The sequence below is a fragment of the Cariama cristata genome, unplaced genomic scaffold, assembly GCF_000690535.1.
Source record: "Cariama cristata isolate BGI_N322 unplaced genomic scaffold, ASM69053v1 scaffold41193, whole genome shotgun sequence".
Lineage (NCBI taxonomy): Eukaryota > Metazoa > Chordata > Aves > Cariamiformes > Cariamidae > Cariama > Cariama cristata.
Window position 1 is genome coordinate 1303 of NW_009610971.1, and position 20308 is coordinate 21610.

Sequence of the window (20308 nt, forward strand, 5' to 3'; positions counted from 1 at the left end):
AGGGGTAAACTGAATTGTAAAAGTGCCATTCTGTTACCTGTAAATCACAGTAATCTTGTACTGTATTAAACTTTTTTTTTTTTTTCAACTTGAATACTTGGCTAGTCTTGAGGGATTTTTAATAGCTGGCAGGCTGTGGGGTCCCCCAAAAGCATCAGGGTTCGTTCAGGAGGTACTGCTCTAACAGTCAAAATCCTGAAGAGGCAGTGCCAACATCCTCCACTGGTTTGCATAAGGCACTTTTGGAGCAGTTAACTCTGAATTTCAGCATGAGAAGTGGTGTATCCTTGTGAGAAAAGCAGTGGACATAACAATATCAGCAAAGCGGGTTGGGCAGTATCTGAACTTTGAGCGTCTGGCATTTGTTTGTGACAGCGTACCTGAAACTCAGAGTCGCCTTGAAGGATTTACGTGACAGTGGGATGTCAGTAGAACCTACAGTGTAAATGGTAACAGTAATTAAGACTTATGAATTTCTAAGGGTCATAAGTGCCACTGTTAGTGAACAAAGTCCCCTTGTCATACGACAGAGGTGAGTCTAACAGGCACTCGTTCGACTTCCTGATTAATACTGCAAAACTTTCTGGGCGTTGATTTAGTACGGGAGTCCTTTCCTGACACTGATTTCAGGGGGCTTTAAAACTGTTTCATGGGTCATTACATCGACATGGGTGGCACTGTACTTGACTTACATGTGAGCTGCACTTACTGGTTTTCAGTTCAAGAGGGAACTTAACATTTCCTTTCTTTTCCCTGTTCATGTGTAAAAGAACAAGTGTTAGCAATTTTTTCACAACTAGTGGCATTAGGTATATGTAAAGGTACATGTGTAAGATTATTTTCTAAGACCAGGTGACTGACTTTTGTGTAAGCGTGGTGGAAGTTTTACTAGGGCTATTACCAGTTCGTTGTCAGTGGTGGTGAGGTCTCTGTGCTTTAACTTGTATATGAATGCCTACTGTATACCGAGTGCATGCTGAGGCTGCCGAACTGCTGGTTGCTTGCATGCACTAGGTTTTTGTTGTAACAATAATGTATATTAAAAAATAGGGAGGGGAAAGAGCCAAATTGATACTATATCATTACTTATTCTAAGTAATATATAATGTCAGTAGGGCTGTACTTTGATTATAATAATAGTTGAACAAAGTGTGAAAGATTTGAGATGAAGAGGGAATGCAAAGGAACAACAAGAGCTGCCTTAGTGAACTTTACTCAGAACAGGGTAACAAATTTGAGAAATGGAAGCAAACAAGTAATAAAAGGTCACTGGTTAAGCTGAGTTGATTTTCATATGAGTAGACATACTGCATCCTCTCTTTGCCGCTGCATTCAAAGTGGAAAAGCCTTTGAAGAGACCTCCTAAAGGCTTTCTGCTGCAGAAGCTTGTATAGTGCAGCTTTGTTGAGCTGCTCAGAATCATAAAGCCAGCTGAAGAGACCGATCACTTAAAAGTAAGTAACACACACACACACCCACCCCCCCTTAACTTTGTGGAAGGAAAGAAGGAGATCTAGACCTTATGTTTAGAAGCACTGTAAAGGATAAGCTCTGCATAAAACATTTCTGGGATATGTCTGCCTCGTATTTGAGTGGTTGTGGTATGTTTTTCTTTCTCCTGCAGTGAAAATAATTGAGGGCCAGATACAGGCAAACTGAGCATCCAGACTTCTCACTTGAATAATGCAGAGTTTATCTGCCTCTCTGCCTCACCATGATCTCCAAGGAACTGGTTTGTCCTCTTGTATTTACCCAGTGAATTGGTTTGTAAATAAATGAACTTCACAAAAATAAATATTTCTCTATCTGTTTTGTACTTGGGGACACAGAGGGAATGAAGTGACATACCCAAAACACCCAGCAAGTCAGTGTCTGGGTGAGGTTTGTAGGGCTCTAAGCTCCATCTCTGTCCGCAGCACTTTCACAGATCTACTCTGAATTTAGATTAGAGAATGACTCCTTGGAAAAAACTCAGAAGATAATTTTGTGCAAAAATAATCCGTGGAGATAGAGATCTCAGAATTATTTTCAAGTTCTTACAGAAAAATCCTTTCTATCACCAGAATGACTTTTTGTGACAAGTTTCTTTTGCCAATCTCAGTGCCTCTAATTGCAGTTGAGTGACACACTTAAAAAAAGACATGTGGTGGGTCTCTAATGTGCTGTACCACTAGTTACTCTGCTTCCTAAATTTCACGTGTGTGACAGAGTTATCAGTAATATGTAACATTGACTGCTTACATGTAAATCTGCTGATAGGCAGAGAGGGAAATGGATTGAAAACCAATCCCAACCTTTAAGGATGAGAAACCACCCTACCTACTGAAGTCATTCAATAGGAGGAGTCATGAATTGCAGAAGCTTGAATACAGCTTTGCTTTCTGCTTCCTACTCTACATGTCACTTACTTCCTTCATTAGTGGCATTCAGTTAGGTTAGAAATCTAACATACTATAAGGAACCACTGGGTTTACCACTTGTCTGTGGATATTACGTATTACTTTTCTCCATTTCCACATGCTGAAATTGTGTTTCTTCATCTGTTTGCTATACTGGGTGAAATCAGGTAAGAACCATTAGCTTATTCTTTGCGTTGTAGTCTCTTGGCTTTGTTCAAGCATCAAAAAAATGAATATTCCTTCATTTAAATTGGCCAAAAGATTAAACCATGTGAATTATGCCTAATGGAGCGGACGATTAGTAAAGAGAAGTTACTTGCTTTGAAACTGAGACGTAAGTTTTCATTTTAAAGTAAATAGAACAAAGCCAGATACTATATCTCTGGCTGTACTTTGCACAGAGACACACTCAGGTATGTGCACTCTGTACGAAGTAAAGAGGTAGTTGTGAAATAGTCTTAACATATTAACGTAAGTTTATTGTTTATTGCGGATTTGATAGGTTGGCAAGTTTTCAAGTTATGCGTTATGCTTTAAATAGTAAAATTTAGTTACAAAAAAGTCAGTGTGCAGTTAAGATTTTTCCCCTTTTCAACCGCAGAAGATACTTACAACACTTAAGAAATGTACACAGGAAAGTTAAAATTGTATATTAACTGTGTTAAACTGCACATGTAACAGCCCTATGCCTGATTGTACAGAAAAGTGTATGTGAGTGCTCCCACAAGTGTGCACAAAGGGGAGCTGGGTACTGCTTCCAGCAATCAATCAGAAATAGGAATTTGAAAAACCTTCCCTTAATGGCTCCTCACTAAACAATTCAAAGTATTAAATCTATAAATCTATTTATAGTACTTACCTAATTCCACGGTAAAGACATAATCTTTACTTTTTTCCTCTATTTACTTTTCAGATAACTGCTGTCATTTCACAGTCATAAGTAAATGAGTTGTTTCCCTTTGACATTTGCCAGCTAGTAAATAAGTTTTGTCAGTTAAAATAATTTCGTTGTGATAGATTTTTCACTTCCATGAACCAGACCGTGTCTCTGTTTTATGTCACTGTCATTCCACTGGCTTTAGAAGAATTAGTTCTTATTTCTACCAATCAATTGATAAGAAATAAAAAAAAAATAAATGGAAATGGAGGAACACTTCAACAATATCTTAGCACGAATCTTTCATATTTTAGATATATCGGAGTGAATCATAAGGATCAGTGCTTAAACTTGGATTTAAGAACAATGTTAGTCAAAAATGAGAGAGTTTCATGTTGTAGCTTTGAATCTGAATGGCAAAAAGTAATCAAGTGGCTGTTTTTTATTTTAGGTTTGTATATGACATTTGTGTAATAGAATTTGTATTCTAGTTATATCATTGTGTATTATTATGAAAACTAGAGATTAAATGTGACACATTCTATTAACATCTCAGTATCATGTCACATGGTTTTGAATATTTTGAACATTATTTTCATTAAATTCAAGGCAACTGAAGCTGAACAGCTCTCAGTTTCAGAACTTCTTCTTGGGTGAGTCTGAGTCTGAGCAATGAAATGGGTTGCCTTCCTGTATCACTAGTTAGTCAATAAGCTGTCCAGTAATCTCAGTAAAAGTTACTGAAGTTATTCAGTGTCTAAATGGGAGAACAGTGATATTTATTTTGAAATATAAATAATTCTAACTTTTCCCACATGTGGTAACTGTAGCTATTGTCGTAAAGTGATGATAGACATGGAACTTTGACTGATTTGAGACGGAAAATTTCAGGCCATTTCTAACACTCTGTACCTTCAGCCCTGCTCTGGTTTGCAAATATCCATTATTTTTTGTGATGTCCTGTCCAGAGGTGACCAGTCTAGTCATTGTAGGTACATGGTTTGGCCTAGAGGGGATTGGTCTAGTTCCCTAAGTGAATTGGTGTCTTTAGTGTCTTTACCGCATCTTTACTGCACCTTAATTGCTGTAATTCACATTGTTTACCTTTGTTTAGATCTGCACTGTGGTATCGAATACATTTTTCAGATCCCTTGTAACCCCCCCTGCACTTGCCTTTCGCAGCTTTATAAACTGATGAGGGTTCGCTGTCTGTCGCAGATGCGTAAATGTGGTGGATTTGGTTCTGCCTACTAGCTGCTTGCTGGGAAAAGGAGAAGAGCTAGAACTGCTTTTCCGATAACTCAAAAATTCTGAGAAATTCAGGTTACTTTCTAAATTATTTTTTAAGGAACCGAGTAGGCACTATTTCCCTTCCTACTTTTGCTTTCTGGACGTTGACTTCTTTTACAAATTTGTTAATGACAGAAAAATTGAGAAAGGTGCCATCAAATTTCAGACAAAAGCCTTGTGTAAAGTAGCATAGCCCACTAGAAGTCAAGAGATGGGCCCAGATTTCTTTGGCCATAAACCAGCTAACACCATAGCGAAGGTGAAGAGGCCGTACAGAAGAACTGGGATGGGCGTCGGCATTGTGCCCAGAATCCTGAAGTGGCTTATCCACACAATGGGACCTCAGCAGCCAGAGGATACTTTTTTAAAGCATTAACTTTTGATGTTGATAAGCACACAGGGGAAACATTAAGTCCTTTTAGACTCTTTTGAAAATAGCCATCCTTTTGTTGATCCTGACTGATCTACGGCTTAACCTTGTATGCTATAACTGAGTACAGAAATGCTAAGTACTAGAGTTTTTATGCCTTTATGTGTGTTGACCTTACAGATTTTTATTTTTTTGAACTCAGAACAGGATCCTTTTTTTCTTCTTTCTTTGTTTCTTGGTAATGGTGTCCTTATGGTGATCCAAAACTAGGGAAGGGTTCTGGAACATCCCGGTACTGTCAGGTCACTGTTTCTTGTTGCTAGATCAAACAGTAAGGCCTAAGGATTGGCAGCTTTGCCACCCTGGCTGAAAGAGGAAGAAACAATTACAACGGTCTTCCTGTTTATACAGCACACACTAGTTGTGAAAAAATTCTGAGAACCTAAATTTCATGGTTAAGCAAAGAATATTATCAACAGTGACTACTAATTTATATTTGTTATGGAGAAAATACATTGTTCAGGAGCAATTAGAAAGGTTAATTTTGTATTTGAAGGGTTCAGAGGAGCATAGTGATATCTGCAGAGTCATTAGTTAAACTGTGGCTCCTCGTTAGGAGTGGCTGAGGGAGCTGGGGGGGTTTGGTCTGGAGAAGAGGCGGCTGAGGGGAGACCTGATCGCTCTCTACAATGACCTGACAGGAGGGGGTAGCCAGGTGGGGGTCGGCCTCTTCTCCCAGGCAACTGATGGCAGGACAAAAGGGCATAGTCTGAAACTGCGCCAGGGGCAGTTCGGGCTAGAAATGAGGAGGCATTTCCTCACGGAAAGGATCATTAAGTATTGGAATGGGCTGCCCAGGGAGGTGGTGGAGTCCCCGTCCCTGGAGGTGTTTAAGAAAAGACGACGTGGCACTTAGTGCCATGGTCTGCTTGACATGGTGCTGTTAGGGCAAAGGTTGGAGTCGATGATCCCAGAGGTCTCGTCCAACCAAATCCATTCTGTGATTCTGTGATTCTGTGATTCTGTTGTTCACTGCACATTCTGGCACCTCATTCCAAAGGTCTGGAATGAAGAAAATGGAAGTTCTTCACTTTTAGTGGAAAAACGTGGAAAGAAAAGTGAAGAGGTGGTGTTTCAGGTGGTCTAACTCATCAAATGCCTGTCTAACTTTTTGATCTTTTTCAGATGAGGAGAAAAAATGTCCTGAATTTACAGATCTTGATATAGGTGATGCTTTGTCTGGAACAGAACTCCGAGTCCAGCTACTGCTATACACAAGGGAAAATCCAAATTGTTCTGAGAGACTCATTGAACACAATGTTACTGCGTCTGCACACCTTAATACCTCCAAGAAAATCATCTTTGTTATTCATGGCTTCAGACCAACGGGATCTCCACCGGCATGGCTAGGTGACATGAAGAAGCTTTTACTGTCTTCGGAGGATATTAATCTCATTATAGTTGATTGGAATCGTGGTGCTACAACTGTGAATTATATAACTGCTGTTGAAAACTGCAAAAAAGTCGCAGAAATACTGAAGAACTATGTTGACCAGATGCTGGTAAGACAGAGAGTTACATCTGTTCTGAATAAGTTTAAATAGCGTAGTTTGAGCGGGAATGAGTATTTAAAATATGTCTAAAGAGAACAATATCCAATAACCTTTCTTTACCAAAGTATTTACCAACTTTGCACACAGTTATTACTGCATATCTTTAACTTCAACTGAGTTCTTATTTCCTTTTCACTGAATTATGCCTTAGAGCGCATCTTATTTCTTTAGCCAGCTGGAGGTTGGAGGTCTTCTGGAAAATGAAGGCACCAGCGGGGAGGTGAAGTGAGAGATGTTAAAATTGTATGCAGCATTGAAATTTTACCAAAGCATTGCACTACTATTTTTACTATTAAACTACTATAATTAAAGATTTTAAATGAAAAAGCAATCACTGACAGAGATATAAATATTTGTTCCAAAATGATATAAACTTCTTGATTCTAGAGGGAGTTGCTGAAACAATTGTTAATGCTAGTGGTCTTAACTGGGCTTTAGATTTATTGCTTAACCAAATGAACAAAACATGTTATCATCTCATTTATGCCATTGTTAGATTTATTGCTGGATTTTTATTCTGTTCTCACTGCTTCTTTTCCCAGCCATTCTCAGAAATTTTGAATGCTGTGCAGTAAGAAAATATCCATGTGGAATTTGAGTAAAAAACCCAGCATTTTGAGAAAATCTGAGGTGAAAGTAGAGAAAGCCTATCAGAATCTGTCCTCTGGGACTAGATATAGTGATAACAATTTGTAATTATGACAGTAAATTTATTGTTATGGAATAGAAAAATGAAATAGGACTTTAAGAACAGTCTCCAATCCAGAGTGGGTTAAAAAGGTGTATTTTGCAAATTTCTTGATGCAGATTTTTGGTTAATTGCTGATTACAGATCTGCCTGGCAAAGCAATGACAGCATGGCATGCTTGGGCAGATCTTCTTGTGCGAGCCATCAAAGTGATGGTGATGGGGTATGTTGTGTCCCACAACGATCAGTTGCATACTTGCAAGCTGTTGTGAGGCCTTTGTTCCTTCTTTTTGAGAGAAGTTAATATGTCAGATCCCACATATCATCCCATCACTTTGCAGAGATTCCAACAGGTCTGCTGATACTGTTTCAGACTTCTGCAGTAGGTTTTTTTTAAGATACTGCCTGCTTTGTAGAATGAGCATCTTAAAGCTTTCCTGCAGGTATGCATTTGGCACCATTATTCAGCACTTCTGTGGCAGAAGTCTTTGTTAATGGTATTCTGGTTTTAATTTATTTTATTGGAAGGATAAGGCAGGGGGAGAAGGGTTTTTTTCCTAGTTCATAGTTTTGGTTCATCTTTCTTGTATCTGATAAATACCTTCCTCTTCCCTCCCCTGCACCCCTTCGAATTAGTGTGACGTTTTGGAAGAGATGTGACTCAAGCTTCCTTTTTACTTTTTTCTAGTCAAAGAATTTCATAATTACTACATAGTTTAACTAGCACAGAATGGCAAACTGAAAAGAACTTTGTAATTTCCATTTGTTTTGAAAGTTAGAAAGTTAGAGATATAACTTAGATTACTGCCAAAAAATGAAAACTAAATCAGTCTACAGATGTCTATGTAGTTAAGTGTGTGTGTGGTTGTGGCTTTGGTGTTTTTTTTCCCGATAGGTGGGTGGAGCTTCTCTCAACTCTATGTATATGATTGGAGTTAGTCTTGGGGCTCATATAGCTGGTTTTGTTGGCCAGAAGTATAACGGCAAACTTGGCAGAATTACAGGTAAGGCTTTTAATCCCAATACATGTATTCTGATGTACCTTGTATTGTTGTCCTAGCTGCGCATCATATAGATGCTAGCACTGAAATATCAACAAATGAGAATGGACTATTTAGTAATATACACAAGGAAGAATGTATCCCTGATAGAAAATTGTGAAAGTCTGCCTTCAGGACATAAATTACACTTGCAATTTTCCAACCTGCTTGCCTGTACTATCTCAAATGAAAATTGAGTGCTACATCCAAATGGCACTGAAGTTAAAAGGTATGCTGCCTGGTGTTCTGTCTAGTTGGTGGAGCAGGTCAGGTCCCTCTGAAAGGAAGTTCAAAAGCTCTTGGTCAGACCACAGGAATCAGGTACAAGGATTTAGTTTCGGTTTGAGGTATCTGAACATGGTGTAAGCTTTAGTACATTAGTATGTTGGTACTTTGAGTAGATCAGGTGTGCAACCCATGTATGGATACTGCAAATTTTATCTCATACTTGTTGCATCGTCAGCATTGCCATCTGCAGGAGTGGTGCATACAGTGAACACTGGAGTACCCTCATGTGGGTACTTCTTTCAGGACTGCACAAAGTTTAGGATTAAATTTTAGATGCTGGTTCCTAGGGCAGAATCCACAGTGCTGATTTAGTGCCCAGGCCCCAAATACTTCTTGTGGTGAAAGAGCAAAAGTGCAGCTGGCGTGTTGAGAAGGAAGCTGACTAAGCTAACTATCAGAAAAGGTGCTAAGAGGAGAAGAGACTGTTGGATCCTGATAGTGTTTAGGATTTAAGACAGCAGCTGTTTTCAGGCTGAAAGGAGGCCGTTACCTGTCCTTGAGATTCACAGCTCCAAACCCCCTCTTCAGAATACCTAAGTAATTTTTTTCCCAAAATGTAAAAGGAACCAGTAGCAAGCCTTAAGAAAGGGAATTAGAGACTCCTCCTCTTTTTGTACAGTAATCTGAAAGTCAGGGCATTTTCTAGGAGTCTAATAGGCTCCAGCTATATTCCTTTGGTTAAGAATACTTGTTTCCGCTTGTTTACACAATTCCCTAGAGTTTGCTGGCATCACTGGTTGGGACAGTCTTGGTTGCAATGCTAGGCTAGCAGGTCTGTGTGCTCTCTACGCTAACTGGGAGCTAGTAGATTCATGTATTTTCTGAACTCAGATGCTCACAGGTAAATGGAATTATATGAACTGTATCAATCACCTTCTTATGATTACAGATATGGATGAATAAAGGCAAAGATTGAGTAGTCCAAACACACAAGGCTCATAACCTCTTATGTGACTGTTTTGATACTTTTTCTTTCAAACAAGTTGAGCCAGTGGCCCAAAATGATGTTGTAAATATGAGATCTTTTTAAAAAAGAGAAAAAAATATTTTCTTCCTCAATGTTTGGAGGTTTTGGAAATATAAAACAAATTAATGGACTAAACCAATGACCTTTGTCACATAGGGTACTATGAATGTGAATTCCTGGCATTCCATGATTGACTGTGGTAGTTTGGGTCTTGAGAGAGAACCTTCCCAGATTAGTTCTTAAAGCACATCTGGCAGTTAAATCATAATACAAATTTGAATAATTTAAGGTCATACACTGTCCCTGTCTCTCAGTCGGTGGGAATGTAATTAGGAGTCGTTTAAGTGTAGCAAGATGTTTTGCCTTGACAGCTGTATTTTCCATCCTTGCTGCTTTTTCTTTTCCTGTCTTTGTCTGAGCTTTTGTTGTCAAGAAAATAAGAGCAGAGCAAACCTCAGCTAACAATTTTGCTTTCCTATGAAAGACAGAAATTACCATCTTGAAAATTATCACGCTTCAGGGCTGCACTACAATAATTCCCTATCCCTAAGATGAATAAGAATACACAGTGTTTATACTTCAAGTACTTTGCCACCCAAATCCCCTCCTCCTTGATATAAAGTGCTTTTTGTGGATCTTGGTTACAGTGTCTTTTGTCATAGTGGAGTTTTATTTTGAGTATAAGATTTCCAAACCTCCTTCAGGTGAAAATGTGGTCAAAACCTAGTATTTCACTTGGTTGTATATAACAATTGTTTTTCTATAAGTAATTTCAGCAACAATGGATGAAATGACTGAGGCATGTTTGAAATTTTCTCCATCCAAAATGTCTTCATCTTGTGTTCTAGTGGTGATAGCAGTTATATTGTGGGTTTCATTTTTATGAAGTACCTATTAGGCATGGTATTTTCTGGGGAAAAGGACAAAGTTAATTCTCCTGATTTGATCCCTAATGCTGTTGGCTTATATTCATCTGGAGAACTGGGAGATGAGCACAACTAATTAGGGAGAGAGAGAAATTTAAAGATATGGGTTGACCAGTCCTGTGGTAGGAACCCTTGCTTTGTTTACCAAGTTCAAGAATGGAAACTTGAGAAGAATTGTGCTGGGTTTTATTGTTATTATTATCCCAGGAAAATGAAGAGTCATTGATGAATAATGCTCAAATGTCAGTCTTGTATATATCTGTAGAAACAGACCCCAGGATTTGTAATGCTAGTGTTATTTTCATTTAGGTCTTGACCCAGCGGGCCCTTTGTTCACTCGACAATCACCAGAAGGGAGACTGGATCATACTGATGCGCAATTTGTTGATGTAATCCATTCAGATACTGATGGTAATGACATAGCCTTAACTTTCCTATTTCAACTTGAGGAAAGGCAGGAAAGCAAAAGAGAAGGAGTAAGCTATTTCCATAATATCCAGATAGTCCTGCAGAAGTATATTTTGTGTTATTGGGTGGATTCCTGTGCTGTTGCTTTCTAACGAGGTCTGTACTTTTGAAATCATACTGTATGTTATGATGCCTGTTCATCGAGAAATTGAAACTCAACTTGGCTAATGCCTTAAGCAACGATGGTGTGTTTTGTTCAGTTCTGATATGAGTAGCCGTGTTATTGAGTGAGTGAAGTTTCATGACTGAACCTTAAAATTTTGAAATAACTTTTATGTCTGTATCAGTTTCTTTAATAATATTAAAAATTAAGCATTTTACGATACAAATTTATATGTGAAGTTGTAAAATACCTATTTTTGTAATGTTCCAATTATGTGACTAAAAATAATGTGTGGTAAATAGGAATGTAGGTCAGACTGAGCTAAATCTTACTCATGGTCTTTTATAGGACAGATACAGATTTTTCTGTTTTGATATACTGCTTATATTAGTGTAGCTCAGAATCCAATGTCATGTGCAAAAAAATGAAAAATCTTACTCTAATGAAAACTATGTTGGGAAAGAATTTTGGTTGCTGGAGAGAACATGAGTTTCATAAATTTCTTTGTGCAAATGCTGTCTCAGCTACAGCACTGAATAGTTGCTTCTGTTCTTTCCTTATTCTTTTGTGGCAGTAGAGTCTTACACAAATTTGTATATATTTGTGTACAGCATTTTACATGTGTATAATTTTCTTAAAAAAACCCATGGATTTTAACTCATAACATGATTTCCATTTACGGAACAAAAGACCAGTATAATTGTAAAAATTTTCTTTAAGACCTCCATGTTATTTTGTAATGAATGTGATGAGAAATAGTTGACTGCATAGTTCTGTTTATGCTTTTTTGATTCATGATGTTTTTACTTTAGCACTAGGTTTCAAGAAACCTTTAGGAACCATTGATTTCTATCCAAATGGAGGAATGGATCAGCCTGGTTGTCCACAAACAGTATTCAGTGGTAAATAAAAATGTGTTCAATTAATAAGAAAAGAGTCTGAGATCAAATCAAAAAAGATTGAACTGAATTCAATGGATACTGCACATATTCAGTAATATGGGAGCTGAGGGCATTGTGTTCTTTCTTTTCCATCCCCGCTCAGCGAATGAGAAACAACAAAGATATTTGACAACTTTTCTTAAAATAAAGATCTTCCTATAAGCATATGTATTCCACCATACTATTTTTATTGGTATGATGGAATTACATTATAATATTATATATACAATCTGCATATAGTGATCATTATTTTTCTGTGCTTATATATGGCTAGGCATGGGGGAAGATGTTTGTGTCCAAGTGGTTTGGACAAGATCACTTGCATGTGACATGGAAGGCAAGGCATTGAAGTTTTCACTGTGTCTTAGGTTCCTCCTGGTTGGCAATGACAAACTAGGTTTTGAACAGGTCTTTTAGGCTCTAGGATGAAAACAGTTTTATAACATGATCTTTTGCTGCAGAATTTTGCTTAGTTCAACCTCCGTAAATCTTAGGCAAGGTTGCTGCCCGTTGTTTTTGTTTACTCTTTTTGGATATGTTTATATCTGTCTACGTTTCTATTACTAATCTGTACAGTGCTGCTACAAATTAGAGGTGCTGCAAAAGCATGAGGCTTCCACTTGTTTGTCTGAGTATGGGAGAATCCCTTAAGACTCAGGATCATCTTCATCTGTACAATTCTCACAGTTTGTTTTGCTAGGAGAGGAAGGAATTTATTACCCCAAAAAAACTAGAGAGAAGAATCTCTGAAGTATTCCTCACGGTAATTTTTCTGCCACAACGTTCTGCGCTGGATGCAACAAGGCAAATTTTAACTCAGACTCAGGCTTTATAACAAAAAATTATGTAAATTTGATAGGACTTAGTAGACTATTTCTTACATATAAAAGCCTGTAGACTTTTCTCTGTACCTGTAACAGTCAAAATAGTCTCTAATTTCTTCTTCTTGTGTGTGTGCATCCACTTTTTACACTTGGTGGCCAACTAACCAGAGAATAAAAGCATGGCTAACTAAGAATGACTCAGGTAAACGGGATTACTTTGATAACACCTTTTCTTTCATGAAGAAAAATGATCACATATTATTGGCGTATTTTGGTTTTTCTTTTTTGAAGGACTTCAGTATTTTAAGTGTGACCATCAAAGATCTGTCTTCCTCTTCTTATCATCTTTGAAAAGAAGGTGCAACATAATAACATATCCTTGTGACTCTTACTTGGATTACAAAAGAGGAAAATGTCTTGATTGTGAAGCTTTCCAGCCGTTGTCCTGTCCAGTACTGGGTAAGTGTTATGGTATCTGCTCTGGGCTGGATGAGATTTTCTGGGAAATCCAGGCTAGCTCTTTCTGGGGCTTCTCCAGAGATCTGTAGTATCGTGTTAAGGGATCTGTAGAGATTAATCATGTGCAGAGCTGCATACAGTTTAAAGTGGTTTAAAGTTTATGGCTTTGTCTGCTTTATAGTTCTCTCTGTTAGACACGGGTGCTGAATGTTCCTAATCTTTGATCATTATGCTTTCCAGTTTGAAATGGTTTCACAATGTATTTCCTTTCTGCAGAGAAACTGCTTCTACTTAGTTCCTCACTTTATCCTTTCACAGTGTGTTAACCTCCCTAGAGTACCTGGGCTTTTTATTTAAGAGTAATAATGTTTATAGCAACTTTGTGGTTTCTCTGGCTCTTCTTTTGGAATCAAGCTTTTATTTGGAGGGGTGTTTAGTTGTTTGGGGTTTTGTTGCTTTTAGAGAGGATCTGGGGAGAGTTTGAAAAGATCTACAATAGTGTGAGCATTTCCTAGTTGGCAGGGGTTTTTTAAGAATGAAATTTTAGAAGTATTTAATTAGAATTTAACTTTCAATTCATACCTTGTCTTTTTTACATCCTTATATTAGGATGTACACCCTATATTAGTTAGATCAGGTTTGAAGAAAAAGCGTAGATAGACAAATCTCTATGCTATTTTATGATAAAACCCAACCATAACGGGACCTTATAGTAAGGCAAAGACTCCAGGCCTTCCCCAGCATGGTTATTAGCCATGCCTGATGCACTTACACAGAATGTCTGAGCTAGAGGTGGAGGAGTATTTGACCAGTCAGCAGCACCCCCAACCCCCCACTCACGCTCCCTTTTTTTTTTTTAATAACCGTAAAACCTACGAGCAGGAACCTGAATCTGGGAACTGAGAGAAGACGCAGCATCCCTCCACTGCAAGCTTTCCTAGTTGCTGCCTTGCAGTGGCAGCTCTGCAGCCTGGAACTGGCCCTTGTTGTCCACTCTAGGTAAAGAAATCAAGAGGGAGAGAATAGCATCAGCTGTTTTAGAAACAAGGACTGTTATCAAGCCCCAAAGACGATAAGCATAGAATTGTATAAACCAAAAGTTCTTTCTACATTGCATCCATAGGCTGAGGAAGTTTACCAACTATTTAACATTTTTAAAAATAATATCCACAATTATAGACTAAAGGGTTTAAAAACATTTACTTTAATGATTCAAAAAAGAAAGGAAGAAATTTTACCTAATGTGAAGCTGTTCTGTAACTGTTCTCTGCAAGTATGTGGGCTACTTTCGGGGGTTTGTTTTTATTACCTCTGCAGAAGTTTATAAGCACTATTTTTTGGAGTTAGTATTCTAGACTAAATAGATTCCAACTATTACATTATGACAATTTTAATGATACTAGTATATTAGAAGAATGAAATACTTGCATACTACATTCTATTATGCTCAGAGGATTCTTGCATTTCCCAAGTCAATTTACTTTCTCAGAGAATATTTAAGAAAAATTAAAGTGGAATCTGTCACTTTGGGTGAGATTCTTTTGTGTAATTACATGTGTATCATGATTTTGCTAAAGGTCTGAAATGAAATATTTAAACTTTGGATTTCAGGTTATTATGCTGATAGATGGAAAAAACTGTTAATCCCAAAGAGTTCATCAACAAAAGCTTATTTTGATACCTCAGATCAAGACCCATTCTGCAGTGAGTGACTGAATACATACATAAATTCTTTATGAAATGTTATGGCTGTTATTTGTTAGCTCATCTGGAGTGAAAGCATGTTAAAATTAGAAAGTTATTGTTAACTGCTGTGTAAAATGGTGTAATAAACCACAAACTAAATGTCAGTTCACAGACTGGAGGAAGAAGAAGATTGTGGCAGAAGAGTAAGCAATACATGAACTGAGAAAGAAATGTGACTTTAAAAGTAGGATGAACTGCTGAGAGGAAGAGGGAAGCCAGAAAATGAGAATCAAGTGACAGGGAAAAATCTGGACTGAGAGAACCTGCGTAGATGGGATCATTGCTGCCGTTTTCAGAGAGCAAGAATGGGAAGCGAGACTGCCCCGAGTGGGGGACAAAAAAGAGACACCTCTATGTTCCACTCCAGGAGGAGAGCACCCCACAATCAAATAAAGCTACTCCAGCTTTTAAAAGTCCATGTCTCCCTAGGAGTAAAACAGTGGAGGGAAAACTTAGCTGGCTGTTTCAGAGTTATACTCTATGGGAATGAATGCTCATGGTGTGGGCTTTAGCTGCAATAGTTTAGGGATCTACCTATCCATGCAGAGGTCCAGTTTAGATTCTCATCCAATTTCTCTTTCTGTTAACAGACTTTACCACCATAAGCAAATGTTAGCACACTCTTCTAATTGGTTATGTTTAAGGTTGTTTGATTTGGGATATGGGGATAGGCTTACAGGGAATTCAAGTGAGGTTGAGTTTTCCCATTAGCTTTTTCCACCATCTTGGCAAGTTTTGTAACCAGGGACTGAATATCTCTTTTATAGTGGTGGTCATGCTTACTTACATCACTATTTCTTCCAAAGGACCAAGGAGAGGTTAATGAAGATGTGATGGATTTTACATAAAATAACTCCCATTCCCAGTGGTCTTTCAGCTCAACCCAAACCTGCTACCGCGGTTCTCCCCTGCTCCTGTCTGCTTGGACTTTGTTCTTCCATGCTCTCAAGGCTTCACAGGCCACTAGGTCTGTCTCCTCATTCATTCTTCTGGCAGGAAAATACGGCTTTGCTTTCACTGTCACACATATTAAAATCTGGGCGTTCAAAAAAATCCAACTAGGCAGAATCCTGATGATGGAAAGAGTACGTTGGAGAAGGAAAAGATTATGTGTAGTATTCTGGGACAGGGGTGGTTAGAAGCGAAAAAAGAGGGGGAGAAATACTACCAAACATAGTTGGAGGCACATGAAGAGGACTAAGAAACATTGTAATGACAGCATAAATTTAAGGCAAAATATGCAAAGTCAGGAAGAAAAATGAGTCTTTTAAACCAGTCTGAAAAAGAGCGTATTTATTAACTACAACCTTATTTTAATTCTTAGATATTTGAAAACATGAGGAAATAGAAATAAACAAGAGGTCTTAAAACTAAGTGAAACTCTAAACCTGATCAGGACAAACTTTTCATACCAGGTGAGGCTTGGTCTTTTAGGAGAGAATGTTAAAAAGCAACATGCCAAAAAAAAAAAAAGCTTGAATTGGCCTCCTTACTTTGGGAGTAGTAAAGGGGTGTTTTCTCTGGGTAGCCATAGCATGGTTACAGTACTGGTGGTGATTACAGAAGTGCGGTAGAAGGCCGGGTCAGGGTTTCTGAGGGCAAAGCAGAGCAGGTCAGGTCCGTGCCAGTGCGCGGAGGGTGCCAGCCCCAGGTACCCAACCTGTTTTCCTGGGGCCGTGGGCCTTCCAGGGGAGGGGGAGAAGGGGCTGGAGCATGGGAAAGCAGTCAGATCCCTCTCCTCTTCCTCAGTCTTCCCCATGTAGTTTTTTTAGTATCCACACCGAGGTTTTGGCAGGTTGACTTCTCCGAGGGAAGGGTGCTTCGAGGACTTGTACTGCTGCACCTGCTCAGGCTGGGCAAGCAAGGCGTGGGAATAATGGCTCTCTTCAGCGTTTACCACCTGATTAATCTGCTCACCTAGCTAACTGCCCGCTTTGCCTGTACATAAAGCTTGTGCCAATGCTGTTCCTCCCCTCTCCCTGCCAGTGTACCCCAGCTGTTTCCTGGACATGTCACTTTTGTGGGTAATGTGATAGTGTTGCTACACCAATAGCTCATATCTCCCCTCTTTGCAGAGCTTGGCAGAACCTGAAGGTGCTAGTTAGGGCTTGATTTTGCATTTTTTCTTTAGGCAGGTCAAACTCTCTGTGTTAATTCTGATGGTAGCTTTCTGATGCAAATCCTTTCCATGTAAGAACTGGAGGAAATGATACACTAATTACACAGAACTCCAAGTAGCCATTTGGTAGAAGCTAATTTTTGTCAATACCCACCTTATTCTGCTTTGAGCTGGTAACTTAGAAGTAAAGAGTCACTGTTCCTATCATCAACCAGTGAATACTTTTAACAGGGTGATAATAGCAACTATATGTGAATCTTATTATTTCCTATTTCTTTTTGCAGTGTATAACTACTTACTGGATATTACTACCTGGAATAAAAGCATTAGGAGAGGTTTCATTAAAGTTAAAATAACAGACTATACTGGAAACACAGTAGAATCCGAGATGAACAGGTATGTTGTGCTTTGTCTCTAGATCTTTTTTATCACTTTATAGGACTGATTTTCTGAGTTTCATAAACCTTTTAACTTGTTAACTTTTCAGTCAAAAAAGTATCATGGGGTTGTTAAGACTTGGCCATGGCTCCTTTTCCTGAATATGGCTCAGTGTCAGAGGCAATGCTCTGCACACTGAAATGATCTTCTTTCCATTTATGAACTAACCCAGGTCCTTGCATGGTACTGGTTTGAATCCGGTTCTAGGTGTCCTTCTTCTGAATGCTCAAAGTCAATACATCTTACAAGATTTCTGTTCTTAATAATAATACTTAGCAATAATGAATGTTACTCAGTTAACAAAATCCTGACTAGAAATATTATTTTTCTTTAGTGAAGTTTCAACGTTTCAGCAATATAAGAGAGTCAAAATACTAACTGGATTTTACCGAGACCTTGACAAAATATCAAAAATTTCCTTGACCTTTTCTACGAAGACTTTAGTAGGACCAAAACACAAGCTTAGGGTTCTCCAGTTGAGGCTGAAATCTCTGAATAATCCAGAAAGGTAAGTGTTTGTCATGTATCAAAGTTGTGTATCAACTAAACTGTTCAGGATGTTTCCTCAGAAATGTGTATTTCCCTCTATTGATTTTTTTAATTGCATATTCCTAAGTGCATGAATATCCTTCTCATCCTACCTAGGATCAAATTTATCATGTGGAAGAGCTTCTCTGTACATTAACATATAATGCTCAGCACCATTGTACACACAGATGTCACGCATCCTGCTTGTTACAGTAGGATGATGCTGTCGTCTGGTCACAATGGGTTTTCAAGGACCACTTAGGTAGACCAACCTAACTTACACCTGCATGGTTAAGTTCTCTTCCAGAAGATAAATTTTATTAGGCACTTTTCTGATTTTAATCATGTGTCCATACACAACTTTTCACACTCTGATATGAAATGGAGCACTTCAGCTACTTATGTGACTGGAATAGGTTTTCGGTCTTGTTGCTGAAGGTAAAGAACTTGCAAGACCAAAACACTGCTTGCCTACCCTTAAAATGAAATCACCTGCATTTTTTGATAGTTGTCATTACTAAGCTTTTATTAATTATTTTTGGTTTTAAATACTTCCGCAGTATTGCCATATGCTCATTTTTTAGATCTCCAGAGTTACTTGTTCAATAGCACTAACAATTAAATTTTACATTTGCATCTTGTGAAAATAACATATTACATGGGCTAGGTAAGAAATATCCAGGAGTAGCAAGAGTACTTTCTTTTAGAGTTGTTACATTTATTTGCTTCATATGAATTGCAGATTGAAAAAAGTCAGAATTTAAAATAAAACCTAATAATGTTTATCAAATAAGTAATGAATGAGAATGATATTACAATACGAGTAAGTCTTAAGTCAGCATATTTTGTTAACTTGAGAAATAACATTTAAGGCTTTCTGATCCGGTATATGATAATCGTCTAGTAGGAATTGGGTATGATACTTTGTAAAAATTATGAAACCTTGTTAAATTAATCTACTGTTTCGTATTTACTGGGAAAGAGAAGGAGATGGGTGGGAGAGACTCAGGAAGAAACAGAACAGTCAGTAATCAAAATAGTACCCCAGAATGTATATACATTAGACTTTATTAACTTGCTGAAGGCCATAACTCTCAAGCTCTCAGGTGAACTGTCATGATTTTATTTAAAAGCATTTGGTGATGAGAGAGAGTCAAAGCTCTAAATCATCTTGCAATTTTTTTTCTCAACCCAATGGTGATAAATCACGCCTATCAGCATTCAGGACTTTTTCAGATAATGATCTAGCAAATAAGGAAGATTTTCAGTGAACAGCCCTTATTTGTTTTGAGTTTTCATTTCTGTTACTCTGACTCTTGTTAGTTTCAAAGTAAGGTGCGCTTGATTTGCTTTGATACAGGATCCACTAAAGTCCTTCGTAGGGAGCCTCATCAGATGGCGGTCATATAGGCACATTAGATAGTTTTAGATAGCAATGGAAAACAGTGCATTGATTCAGCGTGTGAAGGTAATTTAAATGCAGATGCTACACCACTATTGGTTGGTATAATTACGTAATTGCTCATTGTAATTGTAACTACCTATATTTACCTTATTTACTTACATATAATTACAACAATTACGTGAATACAGGATAATCAACTAGAAACTATATTGAAAATATTTAAATTATTCATATTACAAAGTAGTAGCTAAAAACTAGGGGACAGGTGCAGGGATAAAAGACAATAGGAATCTCAGTCTCCTCAGATCTGGGTTAATAGCAGACAGTGGGAGTTTGGGAAATATCACTGACAATTGTCTACTGGGCTGGTCCATTATTCACACAGGTGGTGTGTGAATGTGGGAGTGCTAAAAGGCACATATAATTTTCAGATTCTTCTTCTTCTCTCTCTCCTGCTCACCTATAAAGCCAGAAAGATTTCCTAACTTGTGCGTGTCCAGGTGTCAGTTCTCCCAAAAAGCTTTTGAACCTGTCAGTCAATTCAAACTCAATTGATGGGGAAGGTGAATGTCTCAAAAATACTTAGCCAGCCACCTTTACTTTTTTTAACCAAAACCAAAACAGGAGTAATAAAAAAGAAGACTGCTCCTGAACAAGACAGTGTGGCATGCCTTTGCTTTTTAGTAGACAGCAGAGAAGCCACACGGGGTGAAGGATTGTGAAAGCCTCACCTAACAAAAAAATTATTTGTGTTTTGCTCCTTGTCGGTGAACTGGAGAACCTGCTCCTTGCTGAAGTCTGCTCTCCTGTAAGGCATTC

The 20308-nt window shown here is 38.1% G+C and overlaps 1 protein-coding gene across 1 annotated transcript in view; it reads left to right on the forward strand.

Annotated features, from left to right (window-relative positions):
* Window positions 1-2517: 2517 nt before the first annotated feature.
* Window positions 2518-20308, forward strand: part of LOC104160000 (lipase member H-like) — a 19464-nt gene continuing 1673 nt past the window's right edge. The window contains exons 1-9 of the mRNA XM_009698050.1: window positions 2518-2566; window positions 6122-6498; window positions 8133-8241; window positions 10768-10869; window positions 11842-11931; window positions 13086-13253; window positions 14865-14957; window positions 17403-17514; window positions 17891-18064. Coding sequence (XP_009696352.1) covers window positions 2518-2566; window positions 6122-6498; window positions 8133-8241; window positions 10768-10869; window positions 11842-11931; window positions 13086-13253; window positions 14865-14957; window positions 17403-17514; window positions 17891-18064 — 1274 coding nt within the window. The remainder of the gene's footprint in view (window positions 2567-6121; window positions 6499-8132; window positions 8242-10767; window positions 10870-11841; window positions 11932-13085; window positions 13254-14864; window positions 14958-17402; window positions 17515-17890; window positions 18065-20308) is intronic.